This window comes from Notothenia coriiceps, unplaced genomic scaffold, assembly GCF_000735185.1.
Source record: "Notothenia coriiceps isolate Sejong01 unplaced genomic scaffold, NC01 NC01_scaffold00004071, whole genome shotgun sequence".
Lineage (NCBI taxonomy): Eukaryota > Metazoa > Chordata > Actinopteri > Perciformes > Nototheniidae > Notothenia > Notothenia coriiceps.
The window spans coordinates 160,586-180,416 of NW_011336772.1; the positions used below are offsets into that span (position 1 = coordinate 160,586).

A 19,831-nucleotide genomic window follows, 5' to 3' on the forward strand; every position below is an offset into this window, starting at 1 on the left:
CGGAGATAAAGTTAAATTCTGCTGTGATAAAACGCCATCCTGTTCTAAACCACATCAAAGATTATTTCTGAAACAGTATGGAGCTCAAATGCTTTTTGTCTTGTGGGTTTATCATAAGGTGAGTTCTTTTTAATTCCTGCTTTTTAAACACATGTGCTCTACAGGTTAGCTCTGAGTGTTAGCGAGGCTTGCTAATGTAAACAAAGACGAGATTACGTCCAAAACACGTTAGGCATTGTTTCTGATAGCAACTTTCTGTGGGTCCGCCGCCGCTATGACGTCACAGCGGATGGAAATCTGTATCCGCTCGTTGTACACACGTTTTTAAAAGATTTGGGTATGGAGGAAAAGAGAGGGTTTTATTTTCTGACGCTGCGTGAGTTCCCCGACACACCAGGGACACATTTATTTTGTGTATAAAAGACATCACAAAGTGCATTTTGCATGATAGGTCCCCTTTAAGTAAAATCATTTCTAACTAACTCACAAAATATTGTTTGCTAGACTATTTTAAATAGCTAGACCAACAGGGTAGAAATCCAGAAATTAAAATGTAAAATTATTTGTGTAAAAAATAAATTGGAAAGTACTGTCTGCCAGGGAGTCAGAGAAGTATTTATTGTAAATTAAGAAAAATGTGCATTATAATATCTGACCACTAGAGGGCATTCTGACACTGCTTAAAGTACTGGAGATGAGTTTCTGCTGAATCAGTTGCAAAGCACTGCTGTGAACACATGTACTTCAATAACATCTAAATGTGTTGACTGTAAAAGTTGTGTTTGTGTACCTTCTTATCATCCTCCTCTTCATCCTGCAGGCTGCTGTTGGACTGTAAGGGGTCAGAGAAGGTGGGACCCTGAGAGTAGTACTGAGAGCTCCTGAATCCATCTTTCCTCAACTTGTCGCATTCTGCAGGACAAACAACAACAAAGGAATATGTTAATATAGACAACGAATACTTGGATTGCCCTGATCGTTGTCTTTCTCTGAGCTTTTAACATTTGCAACCAGATACTCATTAAGATCACGGGTATATATTTGCGAATAATTTGTCAGGGGAAATGATCACAATACTTTTGAACAGAGCTTGTGTTGAGTGTGATACTGAAGAGTTTCTACAGTTCACACTCATCCTTCTTTGCTACTCCAAGATATATTGATGTACCAAAAATGTAATGTGTAATTTGTACAGGCTAATTTGAGCGTACAATATTCATAAATAAGTAATTCAATAACACTAAAGTAGTAGGGATGTGTGAAATATCTATAGGACACAGAAAGACGTATTTTGCTATAACTGTGTGTGTGTGTGTGTGTGTGTGTGTGTGTGTGTGTGTGTGTGTGTGTGTGTGTGTGTGTGTGTGTGTGTGTGTGTGTGTGTGTGTTCATCAGTGTATCAGTCCCTGTTTGACGCTGCCAAGCGCTGCTCACACTCCCTCTCGTCACCACCTGCTGTGACGGGCTGGTGATGTACGTCTGGGTGTGTGTGTGTGTGTGTGTGTGTGTGTTTGTGTGTGTATGCCACTGTGTGATAAGAAAATACTTGATATATGATTGTGTGTGTGTGTGTAATAGGCGGGGGTATCAGTTTCAGTCTGTAACACACAGATGGCAGAACTGTCCCTCTCTCTCCTCCATCCCCCTCTTCCTCTAAGGGGGCATTTAGCACATCATCTCTCTTTGTCACTGCAAGTATCTACTAGTATATCCTTTGTCGAGTCTTGAATTAGCTAATTATATTCACGTAGTACTGCTATGACTAAAACACACAGTTGGGGGTTGTGTTTCCATTTGCTGATGTACTGTTTTATTATGAACCTCACACATTTGTTTTTGAAAAGTTTCGAATAAAAAATAAACTAAATTGGCCCTGTTCTAAATTGAAAGCATATCAACTGACATGCATACATGTCTTTCTCTGCATATTATCCCTAATCCATACAAATGTAAACCTCGCTGGTCTTCTATCTTGCTTCATTGGGATTTAAGCAGTGTGTGATGCACAATCAAAATCCCTTTTGCTGAGTGACACGTGTGTACAGCCACATCGCTCCTCGCCTGGCACCTCAGAGATGCTGCTTCAGATCCCTTTCATGTGGCATCTATCTCCATAGCTAATTGCAGCCCATCTCTGTGGAGACACACGCTGGTGCATGTATAATGCTGTCAGTAAATGGATCCTAATGGGGTTGGCAAAGGTAGCAAGTGTAACAAGCTGATGTGGTAGCGGTGTGGAAGAAGGGTTTTAAGAAGCGTGATGAGGATGATGAGGGGGAGCGGAGCAGTTGTGATGATTGGGGAAGGTTGATTAGATAAATAGGACTTGATGAGCTGCTTGTTGCTAGGAAGAAGTGAAGGGAGGGGACACGAGACAAGGAGCAGAGAGACTAATGGATAGAGAGAATTAAAAGAATATAACAATATTTTTAAAACATTATATCTTAGAGTTTCTGTATGACCTCACAGCTAGAAAATACATTATTATTAATTCACATTTATTCTTGCAAAAGAAAAATAAATCCTAACAACAAGCTGGTGCCCTGGTTAACACTGAATGACATCATTGACTTTATTGTTTGTGATGTTATTGACACACACAGGCGAGTGTTATGTAAAACCTCTGCTCTATGTCGACCTGTTGGGGTATTTTCTGTATCTCACCAGCAGCTTGCAAAAGCCTCACGGCTGAACACACACAGAAATCCATGTGAGAGTGAAACAAAAAGGGGAAGCACATGCCATCTGATTGTTTGATTATTTGCCTTTGCAGTGTAGAAAGTAGATATGTGTATCCTGCTATGCTCATGCAAGCACTGGGTTTAAGGACTATTTGGGTATGCGCTCCTGATAAATTAAGCAATAAGTAATAAAATATCTTGTATAAATACTGTTATTATTGTGGAAATGTAATGAAATATAGTGATTAAAGTAGTATGCAAAAGTATTTATATTGTTGTATTTGGAAATAATGCAAAAACCACTGAGTAAACACTAAATTAAATATATTTCTGAGGCTGGGCTGTAGTTAGATGTGTAACCTCCACTCTCAGCTGCATGGGAGTGGACCATAACACGAAGCGCTTAAACACAAAGACACATTCAGCACAGGTGCTCCCATTGGACACCTGTTGTCTTTCAGTGAGGACCCCTGGGGCTGGGAAGGGATGACAGGAGGAAAGGCCAGTGACAGAATGAGGAGGGGGGGCTGAATAAATCCTACCTACCAGGTGGTGTTTGAGTACCTAGCAACATCAATATTGCAGGAAGAAATATGCAACAGCAAAGGTGTCAAACAATGCAAAGGACAAAGAAAAACAACTTGGGGTGTGTGTATGTTTGTTTACGGCGATGACTAAAGCTTTACACACTGTAGGCATCATGTTACAACCGGCTTCTCCCTATTTATCTCTATCTCCCTCTATTAGCCTGGTTTTTATCTGGCACTAAACAAGGTCACCCTATGTAAACAACAAGCCTTGACTGTAAAAAAATCCACCCACGTACGTACGCACCCACCCACACTCTTCCAAGCTTTTTCTCACACCTGCCTGTCATCCGTTATCTTAGAAATGACCGGACAACTTTCCCAGCTCTGGTTCCCAGGAACTGTTGGGTAAACAGGTGCCAGCATTAACTGGCATTCCCACTATCCTGGATATTAAAAAGTTGTCACTCTGTTGTCACTCAACTCCCTGTGTTTGTCTGACAACAAGGCTGTGTCTGTTTTTCTCTGATTGGACTGGACAAACAGGAAGGAGAGGATCTCGCACCGTTGTGTTGTTGGCTAAACTTTGGGGTGAACACAGTTTACAGGTTTGGACATTTTAACAATGTTGCAGACAAACACAGCTGATCTTTTCTCTGACGCCCTGATGTTCAGTTCCAAATATGAGGAGGTCCGGCAATATTCCCACAATTTAGATTTTTAAGTGTGTATATTTGTAGATTTAGTTGATAGGGAAGTAAAGGATTGATTGGGGAAGCTATTCATATATACATTTGAAATAAAATTCCTCAAAAACATTTCAATTAGAGCTGAAACAAACTTCCACCTTTTACATGATTGTATATTGAGTTAAACAACACAAGACAACTTCACCATGTCAAATTGCTTTCTTCCATGTTTTGTATTAATTCTAGAGGCTGTAATATTATACTCATTGCCAACAGCAGCACTGGACCCATTGTGCATACCTGAATATCAGATAACCCACCACCATTGTTTGTTGTTGTGATCATGTTGGATCATTACAAACTCTCTGAAGCAGTCCAATTATAGTAATCCTTACCTCGCAGGGCGCTCTTCAGGTTGACTTTGGCCTGGCGGTGGAGGTCTTCTACGGCGGGGGGGCGGCTGCCAGGCAGGAAGACGTTCTCCTGCTGGTGCCACGGAGCTGTGTAATGCACCGTCCACTTGCTCTCCTCATCCAGGTTGGACACAGCTGCAGAAACACAGAGATAAGGTCAGAGAATTTAGTTGATTTAGTTCAACTTCCAATTGTATTAACACTCCTGAAGGGTATTCTGAAAACATCTTCCCATGACCAGTTGTTGCAGACCAGCAACAGTTGAAATATGACAAAAATAGGGTTAACAAAGTCTAAATCCTTTGGTAACAGAGTCTGAGAATGAATAGTGTCCTGCACAGGCAGTAGTGGCAACTAGAGGGATTTGTTTATTTTTGTCGGAGAAGAGGAAGGGGAAGTAGATTAAGGTGCTTTGCATCGAGGTGCAAATCTTCACACCAACAACATGACACACATCTGAGACATCACACACAAGGCCACACAAGTCCGAGGGGGAGGAGGGATGAATAAGTTGGAGGGAAACACTAACCACATGATACCCAGCTCAGAAAAATAAACATGATACTGAAAAGGTACAAAAGCTAACTTTGAAACTAGCTAACTAGTCCTGAGAGAAATCGCTTCAGAAAAACAATAACAAATACTCATTCAATGAAATCACTAGATCACAAAAGTATTTAAAAGCTTAACAAACACTACTGTGTTAAACATCAAACCACCTGTCTTTACTAAATAGGGAACACACTCCTCTGTTTCTTGATGGTTTTCCTTGAGCACTTCTTTCAGTTCAACATCCTTAAACAATATTTAGCTGCTTTCTATTTTGCTACGGCTGATGGTGTGTAATGCTGATGACCCAGAAACTGAAGCCTATTCCCATGCTGAATATGTAAGCCACAAAATACAAGTGTCAGCCAAACGACTGAGAGTAAACACCAAGATTAACAAGTACACTTCCCAAAAGTTAAGCTTACCAAGTGAGCGTATCCAAGCCAAAGTTGGTGAGCGTGGGTGTAGGACTAGCTCCATTTAAGACTGCTATGTTTGTCCCTGTCCTGACCATCACAACATGTCCAACTGACTGTGACTGAGGGTTTGGAGGACCCAGGAGGAAGGGGACGGGTCATGAAAGGGGCCGGGAGTGTGGACTGGTTTTGGTTGAATGCCTTTCACAGGTGCTAATGAGCCATAGTAGGATGCATAGTGTGTGTGCGTGTCGGGGGAGGACAGGAGGCCTAAAGGGCGGTATGCCTATGGCTGCAAATTGGTCGTTGGAGAAAGTGTGAGATTGTGACACTGTTTTTATAATGTCTGAAAAGACTCTGAGAAGATCTTCTGTGACTATCGAACTTTAGCTATTTGTGACTAGCACTGTGCGACTAATGGGTACATACGTTGGATATCTATTTTTAAGCAGCAGTCCAGTGTGCCAACTTCTGCTGTTGACTAATGGCACCCTTACGTCTGTCTCTACAACCTTTTACCTCTAGGAGGAACGGTCAGCCGCTGACTGCCATAGGGAGAGGTCATTGTGTTTATTCATGTCTCCATTCACCCTGTTACCAAACACTTAAAAAAGTTCTCTTCATCAACATATTTTCTAATTCCTTTTTACATGCTTGGCAATGTATGAGTAAAAATACAACAGAGACAGAGAGCCTGTTGTTTACTTTATAAACAACAACCACATGAGTCAGTTGTAACACATAGGGCACAATGCATGCAGGGAAAAAACAAACAACAAGATATCTTGTGTGTAGAATAAGTTCTGCGACCGGAGTCCCAACAGAATAACCTCTTATAAACATAGTCTTGTACAGATCTTCGCGAAAAATGATTAGGACTGTAACACCACGAGCCTAAAGGGTTGCCAAAAAACTCACAACACCTTCAGTTTTTACATTTTGTGAGGGTGTGTGATGGGTGTAAACTTGTGTATATGTAAACAGGGTTTTACTGTGATGGTCTAACAGTGTTGTTCAACATGGTGTAGCAGCTTGCCTACACTGGTCCGAATAATCAATCAAATCTTCAATAGGCAATAATCCTCTGAACACAAGTCCAGACTGGAGATGTTGAATTTGAAATGTGAAGGTTATAAAAGCAGGCCAGTAGTTTATTTTGGAGCTCACACCAGACCAATATGCAAGGCAGTGTCACTTCAGCTGTGAGTAAATAAGATTACATCCTTAAATCAGCTTGTCTGGCTTAATAAGGGTGTACTTAATCTATTTCTTATGAAACCCATTTCTAATATTCTTGCTCTCCCACACACACACTGAGCACAGGTAGCCCTCCCCCAGCCCCTTTCAGATCGTGGGGTTTGAATAGACCTCAGCAGGGCTAGGCAGACCAAGGACATGGGGACTATGGACACAAAGCCTGCATTGTCTCTCTGCATCGGTCTCCACATCAGGCCTTTCAGTGCCACAATATGCCCTAGCTCCACACACACACACACACACACACACACACACACACACACACACACACACACACACACACACACACACACACACACACACACACACACACACACACACACTCTTTGAGGAGTCTTCTAATCCTTCTGGCCATCTACATCCCTACACTAAAACTCTGAGCAAACAGGTGACATCAGAGGCTGCACAGGACAACTGGAAAATGCATTTGAATGCACGTAGACACGCACTCATTATTAGCTGTTACAATCAATAACCTAGGTTAATACTGAACTGGTTCCCCAATCATCAGCAAATATAGTATTGACTTTCATGCATAATAAAACGCTCTATGTTCTTTAAGGATAATCATTTGTTCAGGTAGATTTTTGAGATATAACATACTAGTTAAAGAAAGGGTTGTAAACGCAGAGATTATAGGGGATATTTCTCTTAACAGACCCTCTTGATAACGTAATAAAATAAAAAAGCATTTTAGTTCTACCTGTCGTATTGAAAATGGTCAAATGTCAAGGGTATCTTTATGCCTCACATGATTATTAATATCATAGAATCAATGCAGTTTACATCTTTTATATCTTCAAAGTTTGTGCAGTCCTGATAGTATAAAAAAAGATGGGGGTCTCTGGACTGCAGTCGAGGACCAAGGGGCCCAGCTGAGGCGCAAAGTGCAGACATGTGCAAGATAAGACGCGTGAGGTAGGAAAACGCTGAGCTAATCATTAACAATATCACCTCAGCCTTGACTGTAACACATGTTATGAATACACCTGAGATTAGAGTCCGCACAGTCAGCTCGCCCTGTTGTTAAACCCTCATTTGCTTAATACACAGCCATTGAAGGAATATCTACACTATACAGCCTTGGAGCATGAACTAATCCTGCTAATAAGAATCCACTGCACATGCTTGGCAAACAGACCTACAATTGTTTCTTTGAATATCAAGATCAGATTATCGGGAGTGTTTAGAACCAAGTAAACATTAAAAAACGTCTAAATTGCTCCAGAAAGAAAGAAAATGGCCCAACTATATCTAATCGAGTGGCTGTTGTCCAAAAGGCTTCCAGCTGCTACCTTTACAAACGCTGTCGGGTTATTTACAGCTAATAGTTTTTCGGCTCTGTGAAGTGTTGTCCCAGTGGTTACCTGGTAACAGGGTCCAACAGAGGGTCGTCCCTGGGCTCAGCAGAGTCAGCAGTGAAGCATTTGTTTGTGTTGAAAGTATATAAATCATTTAAGATGTTGTATACACATTACATACAGCCAAGCTTCAATAACGTGATTCAAAATGGCCATTCAAATTAGCAGGGACCAATGGAGTAATTACAGACACTAGTATTTAAATATTCCTGTCAAATTGATACAAAAACAAATTGAGATCCACTCCACCAGCAGAAAATACTTCTCAGACGCATTGATAATCAATATAGAGTAGAATAAAACACATCTTACCCTTCCTTTTGAAGTATTTAATCACAGATTTTAACGAGGTCCCGATAAACACCATTATTCCGGTTAAATGTATGTGTCCTTCTATTTTTTTTAAACTGTCCTTGACAGACACAAAATATCCAAGTCCAGGTAAACAGAGAGGAATAGGGGATGAAGTGGTTCTGGTTTCGGCTCACATTGTGACTACACGCAGCCCGGCGAGGAGTCTGTGCGAGCGTCTACTATGATTCTCTAACCTATCTCTCTCTCTCTAAACACACACTGAGTCCAACACTCCCCCCTCAGGCAGTCCAGTCCTTGGAGACACACACACACACACACACACACACACACACACACACACACACACACACACACACACACACACACACACACACACACACACACAGCGGGAGGGGTGTAGGACCGGCCCCTCTGCTCCTCTGTGCATTGGTTACCAAGGAGTTCTGGCTGCCTCTCCCTTCATTTCTCATCATCACTCGTTCTCTTCTCTCCCTACACCCTCTTTCTTCTTCACTCTGCGGGACTCTGGATATAGCTGAAAGTTAAACATGCCTTATTGAAATGAACAGGCAAACCGTGCACTTTTACAAAGCAGTTCACTTTTCATTTCAGTTCCTTGCGCTCTCTTTCTATCTCTTCCTGACTTTGTACACCGCTCAGTGTGAGTGTCAGTGTGTTGCCGCTTTGACAGACTAATCTGGGGAATATTTATGCATCCAATTAAACTATCAGTCACCTCTCCGGGAGAAGCTTGTACACCCTTGAAAAGAAATGTAGCTTTTCACGAGGTATTCTCAGGAGAATGCAGGTCCCACCTGTATGCAGAGTGTAGCGCCAACAGGAAACACAATTAGACACAGTATAATGCACTAAAGCCCTGACATTTATCTCGTTTGGTCTCAATTTGTTCCAATTTATGGTTAGTAAAACAACATTAGCTTAAAAGGACTAAACCGATGCCTTTGGTTATTTAAAACCCAATTTTTTTAATAGAGCTTCTTTTCCATATATCATTTTAATTTGTTCTTCCCTCTGGATGTTTTTTTATGAACCCCTCTTCCTCCATCTGATCATTCCCAGCCTGCCTGTGCGCACATGGCCACTGAATCTGTGCCACATGAATATAGATCACATACAATCCTCCCATTGTGCAATCTGCTCACACACACACAAACACTCCGGCACACAGCCATGCAAATAAACGCACAACCACACACACCAACGAGTGTAGGACGGCCCCTCCCTATGTGAACGTATTTCTTTTCAGCCCAAATGGTTGATAAGGGGAGGGAGGGAGGGGGCTGCAACAAGAGCTTGAATGGGAGTGCAAATGATCCTTGAATTTGTGGGTAGAAAGGTTTCCCCCCTCCCCCCCCCCCCTCGACCTTGCTCATCTGAGCCTTTCAGCCAGACTCAGAAGTGCTGTAAACAACAGTTTGGATTTATTTACGTGTGTTTTGGTTCATGTAACATTTGTCATTTCTGCATTGTACAGGTAGTGTCTATTCACAGGATTTTTGCAGTTGCTTTTGCCCTTGAGTTATTAAGCACTTAACAGTCTCTATGAATGTCGTATTCTTCGTGAGAGTTAAAACTGTGTTTGACTTTCATAAAAGTCTTCACAAGAAGACACTATTATTATTAGAGTATACTGTAAATAACAGAGTTATTTTAACTTAAAGTTGATTCAAAGTGGTTGCTCTCATTTTTTTAAACATAACAAGTGCCATGAAGTGTTGACATGTTGTACTTAAAATAAAAATAATGTTGAAGATTTTCCCAGCCTGACATTTATGGTTGGAAGGGCTACACTTCCCCATCAAAACCATATGGATACTATTAAGTATCAATGGTCCTACAATAAACTTCATATGTATACTTTATAAAACCACAATCCTACAGTGCGTGTCATATACAATCTGAGACAGTGCACTTCAAATATTTGCCAAAACAATAACTAATTAATAATTTAGTGTATAATCATTAAATTAATCACATTTTTATACACAAATGTAAATTACATTTCTTTAGGTTTTGGGCTGATCCGACAAAACAAGTATTGTAAAGGCTTTGAGAAATTCTGAGGGGCAATTATTTCAAAACATTTGTTGACATTCTATAATACATTTTAGACAAATTAACCAAATATGAAAGCCCATACTTTCAACTGAGGTATTTAGGTAGGTACAGTATGTCCATATAGTGGTACAGTATGTCCATTTATATTGACAGTAAAAGCTTATCTCAGGCCACCAAGTCTGTCTGATAGGGTGTTAGCACGTGTCTAACTTCAGTCCCCATGTTTTGTCACCAGCTCTGCTTGGCTTGTGTCTCGCACTGTTTGGCACGCGTACAGTATTAGGATCATTTATGCAGACGCGAGCCTAAGCGGCATCACTCATTAAAGAGTCTATTGTTCCCAGGACTGTCAACGCAGGCACACATGCACAGAGTGACAGACAGGTCAACAATTCTATCGGCTGAAGGATGGCTTCAAATCTAGGCCACCTCTTGGATTAGAGCTATCCATCCATTCAGCCATACGTCCCGACATCCTTCCGCTCACCCCCACCGAAGAATGGAAGCCCCAAGCCCAAACAATATCAATCTTTCATCTGTGTATACTCTAAGCAGCGCATGAAGGAAGCGGAAGGACTCTGTGGATGAAGCCAGGAGCTCCAAGGAAGAGGCTTATATAGCGGGACAAACATCGGGGATTAAGAACCTGATTAAGGAGCAATTCTCCTCATATTAGCATTTAGCCATGCAATTAATACATCTTGATTAGCTAAGCTGTAGCTTTATGAGCTTTGTTTTTCTTTTTACTAGCTAGTTGTATGAGCAAAACATACCAGGACTTTCACCAAAGATACTTTTTTGTGTGGATTAATTCTCCATTATTTTCTAAATGAATCTATCATTTAATTTAAAAAAACGTTCCTTTATTCCCAAGGTGACATTAAAATAACTTGATTCGTCTAACTAACAAAAAACGATTACATATCCTTTTTAAATAAAAACGTTGCTAAATAATAAACTAATCCAATTATTGACTTGAATCAAATTGCTGCATCTTTAAAACATTTATAAAGATGACTCACTACATTAGCTGTGTGCAAATTATATTCATTAATTCTAGCAAGATTAAACAATTATTTGAGCGGATAATAACTGGCTTTGTTTGCATTTCAACACAACAACAACAACAACAACAACAACAACAACAGATGGTTATTACTATTAAGACCTATGGCAAGATGAGGATTATCTCTTCTTGTTAAACAACCATGTTCACGTGATAAGGAAAAAATAAGGAGAAATCGGGGCGAAGTGAATAATTAACGAGTCTTGTTGCACACTAGACATTATTAGGACTGGTGAACGTGCAGGAACGATAATAGGAGAGAGATTGATGAGGGGCTCATGCTCCCCTTCCTTTCTTCACATTCAGACCTTTAGGATCTCCCAACCAAGCCTATACAAAAAACCCCTGAAAGTTATTTTTCTTTTATCTTTCTCGATTCAACTCCAATTCCCTCCAGTCCTAGCCTTCACAGAACGATCAATCCCCAAAACACACACATCCCTCTCTCATTCAATATCGTAGTCTATTTAACATCCGTTCAAATTCCCCAATTGCCTGACCCTGCCTTGCACATACACACGGACCCCCACCCCCCCCTTCCTCCATCTGACAGGTCTCAGCTTTTAATGTTATAATTGGACTTAAAAAGGAAGTGGCAAGCTGACCTAGTAAAAACTCCTAACTCTCCTTGATGCTCTAATGTCAATTGTCTTTCTCTCTTTTCATATCTATCTTTAAGACATGAGCACTTTAACGACTATAAGGGTTTTACTCTCCATGTCTCCCTTTCTTTTCTCTTTTCTCTTCTTGTTCAGGTCTTTACCATGCACCCCACCTCCCCATTAGCTTGTAGAAAACCTGCCAGGTGGCGATAAGCAGGAAAGTGCAAGTCCAAGTATTTGTTTCACACATGAGCGCACGCAAACACGTTGCATCTGTTTGTATGCAGCGTTTGTAACAGAGTTGATACAGAATCACTACAACATGTCAATTTGGTTTGAATGCATAAACTTTAGCCAAGTAATCAAAAAAAGTAATCATCTTTCCTCAACGATGAAGTGAAAGATGCCCTTAAGCAAGGAGCTAAATCCCTGATAGCATCTGTGAAGTATCAGTGTTTTAATACAAGTGAAAATACACATTTAAAAAAAAAAAGAACAACCTCAGGAAACAAACAAGGGGGGTCAAACAGGAAATGCACCATCAAACCCAGACAAATGAATAAATAACAACACTGCATACATTTTCCCTTTTATGTCATCCCATCTCTCTTTTTCTGTGAATGAAAATCTATCATTTATAGCATGTAGAGCAAAAACACGCTCTTTAATCCCTTCCCCCGTTCTTTCATCCAACATCTCTGTGAATGAAAGCATAGCAACAGGGGTCAATGAGAACCTGATCGCTGGGTCTCAGAGATATAGAGCAGGGCATGAATTATCTAACAGCGCAGGGAGCGGGGGAGGAAGTTCAGTATGATGAAGGTTGAGGGGTTAATGATCATACACCATATTTAAATGCAGGATTTTCTTTGAGTAAGTAAACATGAGAAAGACTGCACAAACAAATCTGTGATCATTAGAGAGCTATTACCATGAGTCAGAGTAGTATGCTGTAGTTTAAGAGTTTCCATTACAGTGATAAAGAAGCTACACATAGATAAGAGGGAAACCACTCTCTACAGTGCTCATAAAAAGGTAGTTAAGCTAGGTTCAACTTCAAACTCACTCCTGAATAAACACAACTGTCTCTCAAACACACACACACTGAAACCAAGGTGACAGAGGGCCTTGGCTGAGTAAACATGCTGCGATATAACTGTTTTTCTGGCACTGATGATTTTAGCATGGGTTGTAGTTCCCGCGCATTACACACACACACACACACACACACACACACACACACACACACACACACACACACACACACACACACACACACACACACACACACACACACACACACTAGTTGTCTCCCTCTCATCCCTCCTGCTTGTCTCTCTAACTCTCTCCGTCCGTCTGTCAGTCTTTCTTTCTTCTGTTGCACTTCGGTCTGTTCAGCAGACAGAGGTCACTGGGTAACGCTCCTTTACTTCCCCCCGTCCCGTCCCATCCCTCTTCTAGTGTTTCCGTCTGACCTACTCCATTGATGCAGCTGGGATTCCATCACACACACTCACTCTCTCACACACACATACAGACAGTCCCATAAGCAGTGCATTTGCATGATTAAATGCAGAATATGGCGGGGGTTCAAATAAATCAGACTTAAGGAGACAAATTGGAGTGAAGTAGCTCACAACATGTAATTTTCACAAACAAGTTGTTGTGTTTGTGCAGAGATTATTTATCTGCCACTAAATGCAAGTGTGTGATACATATCTTGTCACTGTGTGTGTCTGTGTGTACAAGTTACACACACAACGTTTTAGGCTACTTTGCTAATAGCAATAATTGGGGAGATTTGATTGCATTTTGTGAGTGTGTCTGTGTTGTACCCAAGATTATTCTTCATGATAAAAGGCAGTGGAGCCTCCCTCTATAGGCTGCTCCTCCTTTGTGATCCATGAGAAAACCCTCTGAGTACACCCTGAGCATGCTCACACCATCACTCACATAATCAGACTCTGGTCTATTTGTTTATTTTCAGTTTCACAAATATCATCGCATTGATGTGGTGGCCCGCGTGTATTTGTGTTTTCTGTTCAAACACCATGTAGCTGTTCTCACACAGCTTGATATGTGTGAATGTGGATGAATGTCTTTGAAAAGTGCAGCACAATACTAATGTGCGGGTAAAATGGAGATGGTATCAAAAGCATAACTTTTCAAACGTACTTTCAAAGAAGGGAAGAGATGGGAAAGCAAAGTTTGCATTCACAAAATGTTGAACGATTCTTTGATGTGGTAGAAGCGGAGCCATTTTGCTGAGTAGCGATGCGAGGCAGGATAGAAAGGGCAGTGTTTAGGGGGACAAAAGAAACGGGAGAGCGGAGGTAAAGACAGCTGGGAGAGAAAAGTCAGGAAGGGAGGGCAGGGTAACAGCAGACAGATAAATGGAGTGTGAAGGCAGAATAACCATAGGTAAAGATGCATGAAAAACAGTTATAATACACACAAACATACACAAAAGCCCAGCAGGCTTGGCGGTCGTGCCTCATTTTCCCTCCCTTGGCGCATGACCCCACCCGACCCTCTTTGAAATTCAAGCCAGGGAAATTGAGATGGAACAGATAGAGGATGTATGCACCTCTCTGTCGGCAAGTGAACAGACAAGACTGCATTAGTCTAGTCTGTCCTGTAAAAACATTGTTGTGCATGACAACTCTGTGCCTCAGCACCGTATTAAAACAAGGACCCACAACGAAAAGCTTAAAAACAAAGCCCAGGTCAACTAAAAGCTACAGGAGTACCAACTGACATGGGGGTGTGCAACCGTGAAAACGTCCTTTCTATACAATCATTTAACAAGTCAACCTTTAGAGCCTAATGTCAGTTTCAGAACAATGAAAGGCGGGTCACTTTTAAAATGTACACGCCAGTTGAGCAGGGCGTTACAACGTGGTTACTTTACGAGCTGGCTGATTGGTACGCCTGAGCTTTTGGGGCCTTCAGGAGGGTGGCAGTTTTGAGGCTTTTATGTCCCTGTCAGGATGGATTTGTAGCTAACCGTCCATTTCCCCCAGGCAACACAGTATTGCATCTAATGAAACGCAACCCAACCCCACTGGCCTGTTGCCCCCCCTGACGTTGGCAGGACAAAAAGATTAAACAAGAAGGTTTGTAAGGATGTGGGACAACACGTTTTGTAGTTACACAACCAAAAAACAACAATCGGATGGATTGCAACAAAATTGGGTCCAGATCTTCATGGTGCCAAGATGATATATCCTAATTTGATACAGGCATTCATGTTCCCCTCAGCAAGAATTAAAATGAAATTGGTTGTTTCTGACACATTACTTAAATCCATCATCAGGTCAACAATTGTATTTGCAGTCCCATCAGCCTCCTGTTTTGTATATACAGTAAGCATCTCAACGTCATGATGTAACATGTTAGCCTGCAGAATTTGACCTTGAGCTCAAAGCACTGATATGTCTGCTGTCATGGCTGTAGACTCTCTTACACCAGCAGCTCTGTAGATTTTTCTATTGGTCAGTCATTTGGTCCAGAAATGTTTTCCAAAACATAGTTATTTTTCTGATGAACAGCAAATTGGTCATAAGTGAACCCCAATAGGGTGAGCAGGACATGGAGGAAAGACATTCAGTTAGTTGTTTCTGCAATAACCGAGAAGCATTGTGGCCTTTGAGATTTCAGGGTTGAGCTTCTTTTTTTTTATGTGGATTTTGTCAGCATTTTTTTTTATTCAATGAAGCAATTCTTATCCACTAGGCAGGTGCGTAACACATGCTGACATGCTATCGTAAAATAATTTCCCCAGTGGAAAGCTCCACTGGTATTGTAACATAGAGACAGACCCCTGGCAGCACCAGACTGCATTAAGAGCCATTACCATCCAGCCACACTGTCTCCACTCATATCGACTCCTGGCTTCTCCCTCTCCAGTGGACCCTCGAAGGACACGGCAAATCAATTACCACAAGGCCTGAGTGTGGTTGTGTGTGTCACTGGCTAGCAGCAGTTTGCTGACATCATTATGTGTGTGTTTGTGTGTGTATGTTGTACATACTATATGCATGTGTGAACGTGTGCCTGCAGCTCTCACTACAATCTACTGCCTTTAGACAACGTCACTCATTACAATCTAGACCTTCGGGGAGGTCCAGATTAATATATTACATCCCTGAACACTTTGTCCTGGCTGTAGGCGTCTATTTTTATGCTGTTGACACACAAACACACAATCTCGATCTTACACCTATAGATTATAAGACAAAACAGGAGCCTATAGTTAATGTGCATACAAGCATTCATGTGAGGGTGCCAACATGCAAAGCATTATGTTGGCTGTTTTCTGACCTACATTTTCACAACAGGGCTGTCTGCTACTCTCTATTAAAGGCCTGTGCTGTCCTGTGAGTGTGTGTCTGCATGTATCATTAATCCAATTTTATAATTAACTTCACACACAAATTGCCATAAATCTGTCACAAACACACAGATGTGATTCACGTGAGTGGTGTGCTTGTAGTTCACTTTGAGTGTGATACTTTCAAGCCCCACTCATAAACATCACACCTGGCTTGATTAACGGTGTGTGTTAATTATGTCCAAGCTGGGAATCAATAGGTAGCAGCTGGAATATTACTTCAATCATTTTAACTATATGATTAATAAGGTCCATATTTCCCTGCACGCCTTTCTCTAAAGACATTAAATCAACACTTTAATCACATGCAAAACAGGCGAACCACAAAACACATGAGCTGAGTTATAAAGCAGTGTTTTGCTTTTGCTGTTACCATGACCCTGGTGCTCAGCTCATGCTACTGAAGAGAGGGTTTTTAGACACAGAGGCAGACAGAGCTAATTTAGGTTAAGTGCCTCCAGTAGCTCAAGGGCACGAAGCAACAAGCCACAGGGAGGGAAGGTGTGTGTGTGTGTGTGTGTGTGTGTGTGTGTGTGTGTGTGTGTGTGTGTGTGTGTGTGTGTGTGTGTGCGTGCGTGCGTGATAGTAAGTGGGTTAAAGCTATGTGAACTACACTGTGTGTTTATCTACAGTTCCTCCACCACTGGAGCAATCAATCAGACACTATGCCGTTTGATCCACTTCCCACAATGCACCTCACTTCTCATCAACAACAACAACAGTAGATCATTTGGGAAATTGGGGGTGAACTTTTAGAAATACAAACAATTGACCAATGACAACAAATAAAGGAAGTGAGCAAGACAATCAGCCCCGAGGCGGCAGCACAGACCAGAGGTTAGATGTGAAGTCGGATGCCAGTTCTGGTGCCTGGCATTGATCTTGGTCATGAACAGATACATTCACACCCTGCATGAGTGGATTTGGCTCTGTAAACCAGGCCCATAACATTGATCCAATTTTTATCCCTCTGTTAGTCTGTTAGATAAGGCTACACATTACACATTGCTTTCACAAGGCATGGAGGGTATGACCTAAAATAAACTCATGATGTTTGCCTCTGTAAATCTATGCAATGTAGTGGTGCGGTCCTAGTATTTAGTCCCCTTTTACCTCCACGGACAATGATCCTTTTTTTGTCTGTTTAACAGCAAATCTGTTTTGATTACTCATTGTAAAAAGCCTTCAATTGGAGCAGAAAAGGAACCTTTGTGTTTGACTAGCTACATTCACAAAGATGCCCCAACTCATGAATGAACCATTGGTAATCATCAAGTTAAATCAAGCAATTTGAACAAGTCAGAGCAGTTAACAAGGTTTGCTGTATCCAGCTTGTTTCATTCGTACAAGCAAGTATGGGACCTTATTTCGGAAAAATAATGTATTGAAGTCAATGGAGAGAGAAAACGTATATTTCGATCCCGTTTGAAATGTGCCATGAATTACACATATGATGTTTGACAATCTTAAAAAATCATTTCCATGTAAAAAAAGTCACAGTTTGTCGTAAAACTGTTGAAATATAAGACTATGAAAAATACGCAACTAGAAAGACTACAAATCCCAGAGTCGCGTAAGTGATGTCATAACTGTTTTATTCCACTAAGAGATAGCTAAAATCAGCAACATATAGATATAATCTATCTATATGGCGCTGGCTAAGATAACTTTAACAAGATTCCTGTGTGCTTAGTACCAGGTTGTTATCATACCAGCAATGGGTCTTGCTCGTCCTTTCGCTTCCCGTCATGAAAGGACCAGGAGTGGCTGGATCAAGTTAGCTACTTAGCTAGTAGCTAGCACGTTAGTTAGCATTACAGCCTTGTCATTTGTATTAGCCTTAACATTAAGTAACATTAAGTAACCCAACATTTTTAACAGTAAGAGTAGTAGTCATATTTCGTGAACCCTTTGAAGAGTACTGTCACACCGGGGTGATCATTCTATAATACACAATTTAAGCCCGGGGGAGAAATGCTAACGCTACATTAGCATCTGCGATCTTTTCTACTTCACGCTATCTGCACAAATGGTTGACATTAAACATTAAAAAGACCAGGCAGTTCAGAAGGAATCGAAGGAAGGCAGGCAGCTTTGCATGACATTCTTCTGGACGTGTTTCATTGGGGTTATATTGAGGGTAGTCAATCCTTTTGTTGACAAGACAGTACAGACAGGTCACATGGAGGTCCACCGGAAGGGGAGGGACTTCGTAACGACGCAGTGTAGGCGGGGCGATCGGCTGTTCGGCGGGCGGAGCGACGCTGCATAAAAGTGCCGTGAACTCATCTTCAAGGCGACACAACTCACAGACACAACAATGGAGGATATGGAAGCGATCATGTACTTGTTTCTTCATTTGTGGTGTATTATCACAACAAGGAGGCAAACTTTGTTTCAGAAAGGGCTTCGTATAGCAAGACGAAATACAGAAGAAGCTGACGGGAGAGTTTTGGCAATCCTACAACGCAGCAGAGACTACTACAGGACTACTCTGATCACTGCTAAACGACAACGCTACTTGGTAAGCTAACGTTCGTTAACTAGCAATGTGTTTAGAGTCACGCTCACTATACGACCAAAGTGTTTCAAGTATTTAATGAATTGTAGCTACCACTTTTACGTATTAAAATATGTATGCTTTTGTTTGTGTATTTCAGAAGTTATACAATTTGCTAAATCGCCGCCGCAGACCATGTGTTTGGAAGTTCGACCGAGCTACCGAGTGGTGGGATGTGATTGTTCCATCTTTCACACATACTCTGTGGGTGCAGAACTTCAGGATGTCTGAGGAAACCTACACCTACCTGTGCAACAAACTGCGGCCAGCAATGGAGAGACAAGACACAGCATTCCGCGTGTGTATACCTCTAAAGGCCCAGATACACCGGCCAGTCACCTGAGAAGTCGCCGACACCGACTGTTGCGTTGCCGGACTCTCCTGCGGACTTCGCGCACTGGAACACACCGCAAATCCGAGCCGAGCACGTATGAACTGCGCATGCGTGACTGGCAATAACTCTCCTTACCAGCAGGCGGCGGTAGTGTGTATTCATCATTCAAAAGAGGCAACAACCGGAAGACAGAGAAGAAGAACAGACTCCGTGATATAAACAAACAACAAATAGCATTTTTCTTTCCATTTTCACTCTCGTCCATTGAAAACATGAACGAACAGGAGCTAGCAGCCCTTGGACTCACGCTTGTGTTAAACAAGCAACGGTCCCTCCCTCACTTCCGTTAACGCTTCTCATGCACTGATTCAGGCCGGTGTATCTGGGCCTTTAAGAAGAGGGTGGCCATCGCACTGTGGAAATTTGCGACCGGTGTTCCGGATTAACTTGTTTCCCGATCAACACGTTTCAGTGGGGTGCGTGGCTTTCGACTGAAATACACATTTCGATCGCTTTCTTCTGTCGTTTACATACATCTTTTGGTATATTTGGCTTCTTAGGAACACGTTGATGCACATCCAGTACCAGT

The 19,831-nt window shown here is 41.6% G+C and overlaps 1 protein-coding gene across 3 annotated transcripts in view; it reads right to left on the reverse strand.

Moving 5' to 3' along the window:
• nhsl1b (NHS-like 1b) overlaps positions 1–19,831 on the reverse strand; it is a 52,961-nt gene that overhangs the window by 16,061 nt on the left and 17,069 nt on the right. For 2 of the 3 annotated variants that reach the window (XM_010767140.1, XM_010767138.1), the window contains exons 1-3: positions 8,206–8,407; positions 4,293–4,445; positions 791–912 (exon numbers count right to left, since the gene is read on the reverse strand). In XM_010767140.1, the coding sequence (XP_010765442.1) occupies positions 791–912; positions 4,293–4,445; positions 8,206–8,260 (330 nt within the window). In that variant the 5' untranslated portion in view covers positions 8,261–8,407. Of the gene's footprint in view, positions 1–790; positions 913–4,292; positions 4,446–8,205; positions 8,408–19,831 lie in introns of those variants that run through there. The other variant, XM_010767139.1, reaches the window with a different exon arrangement.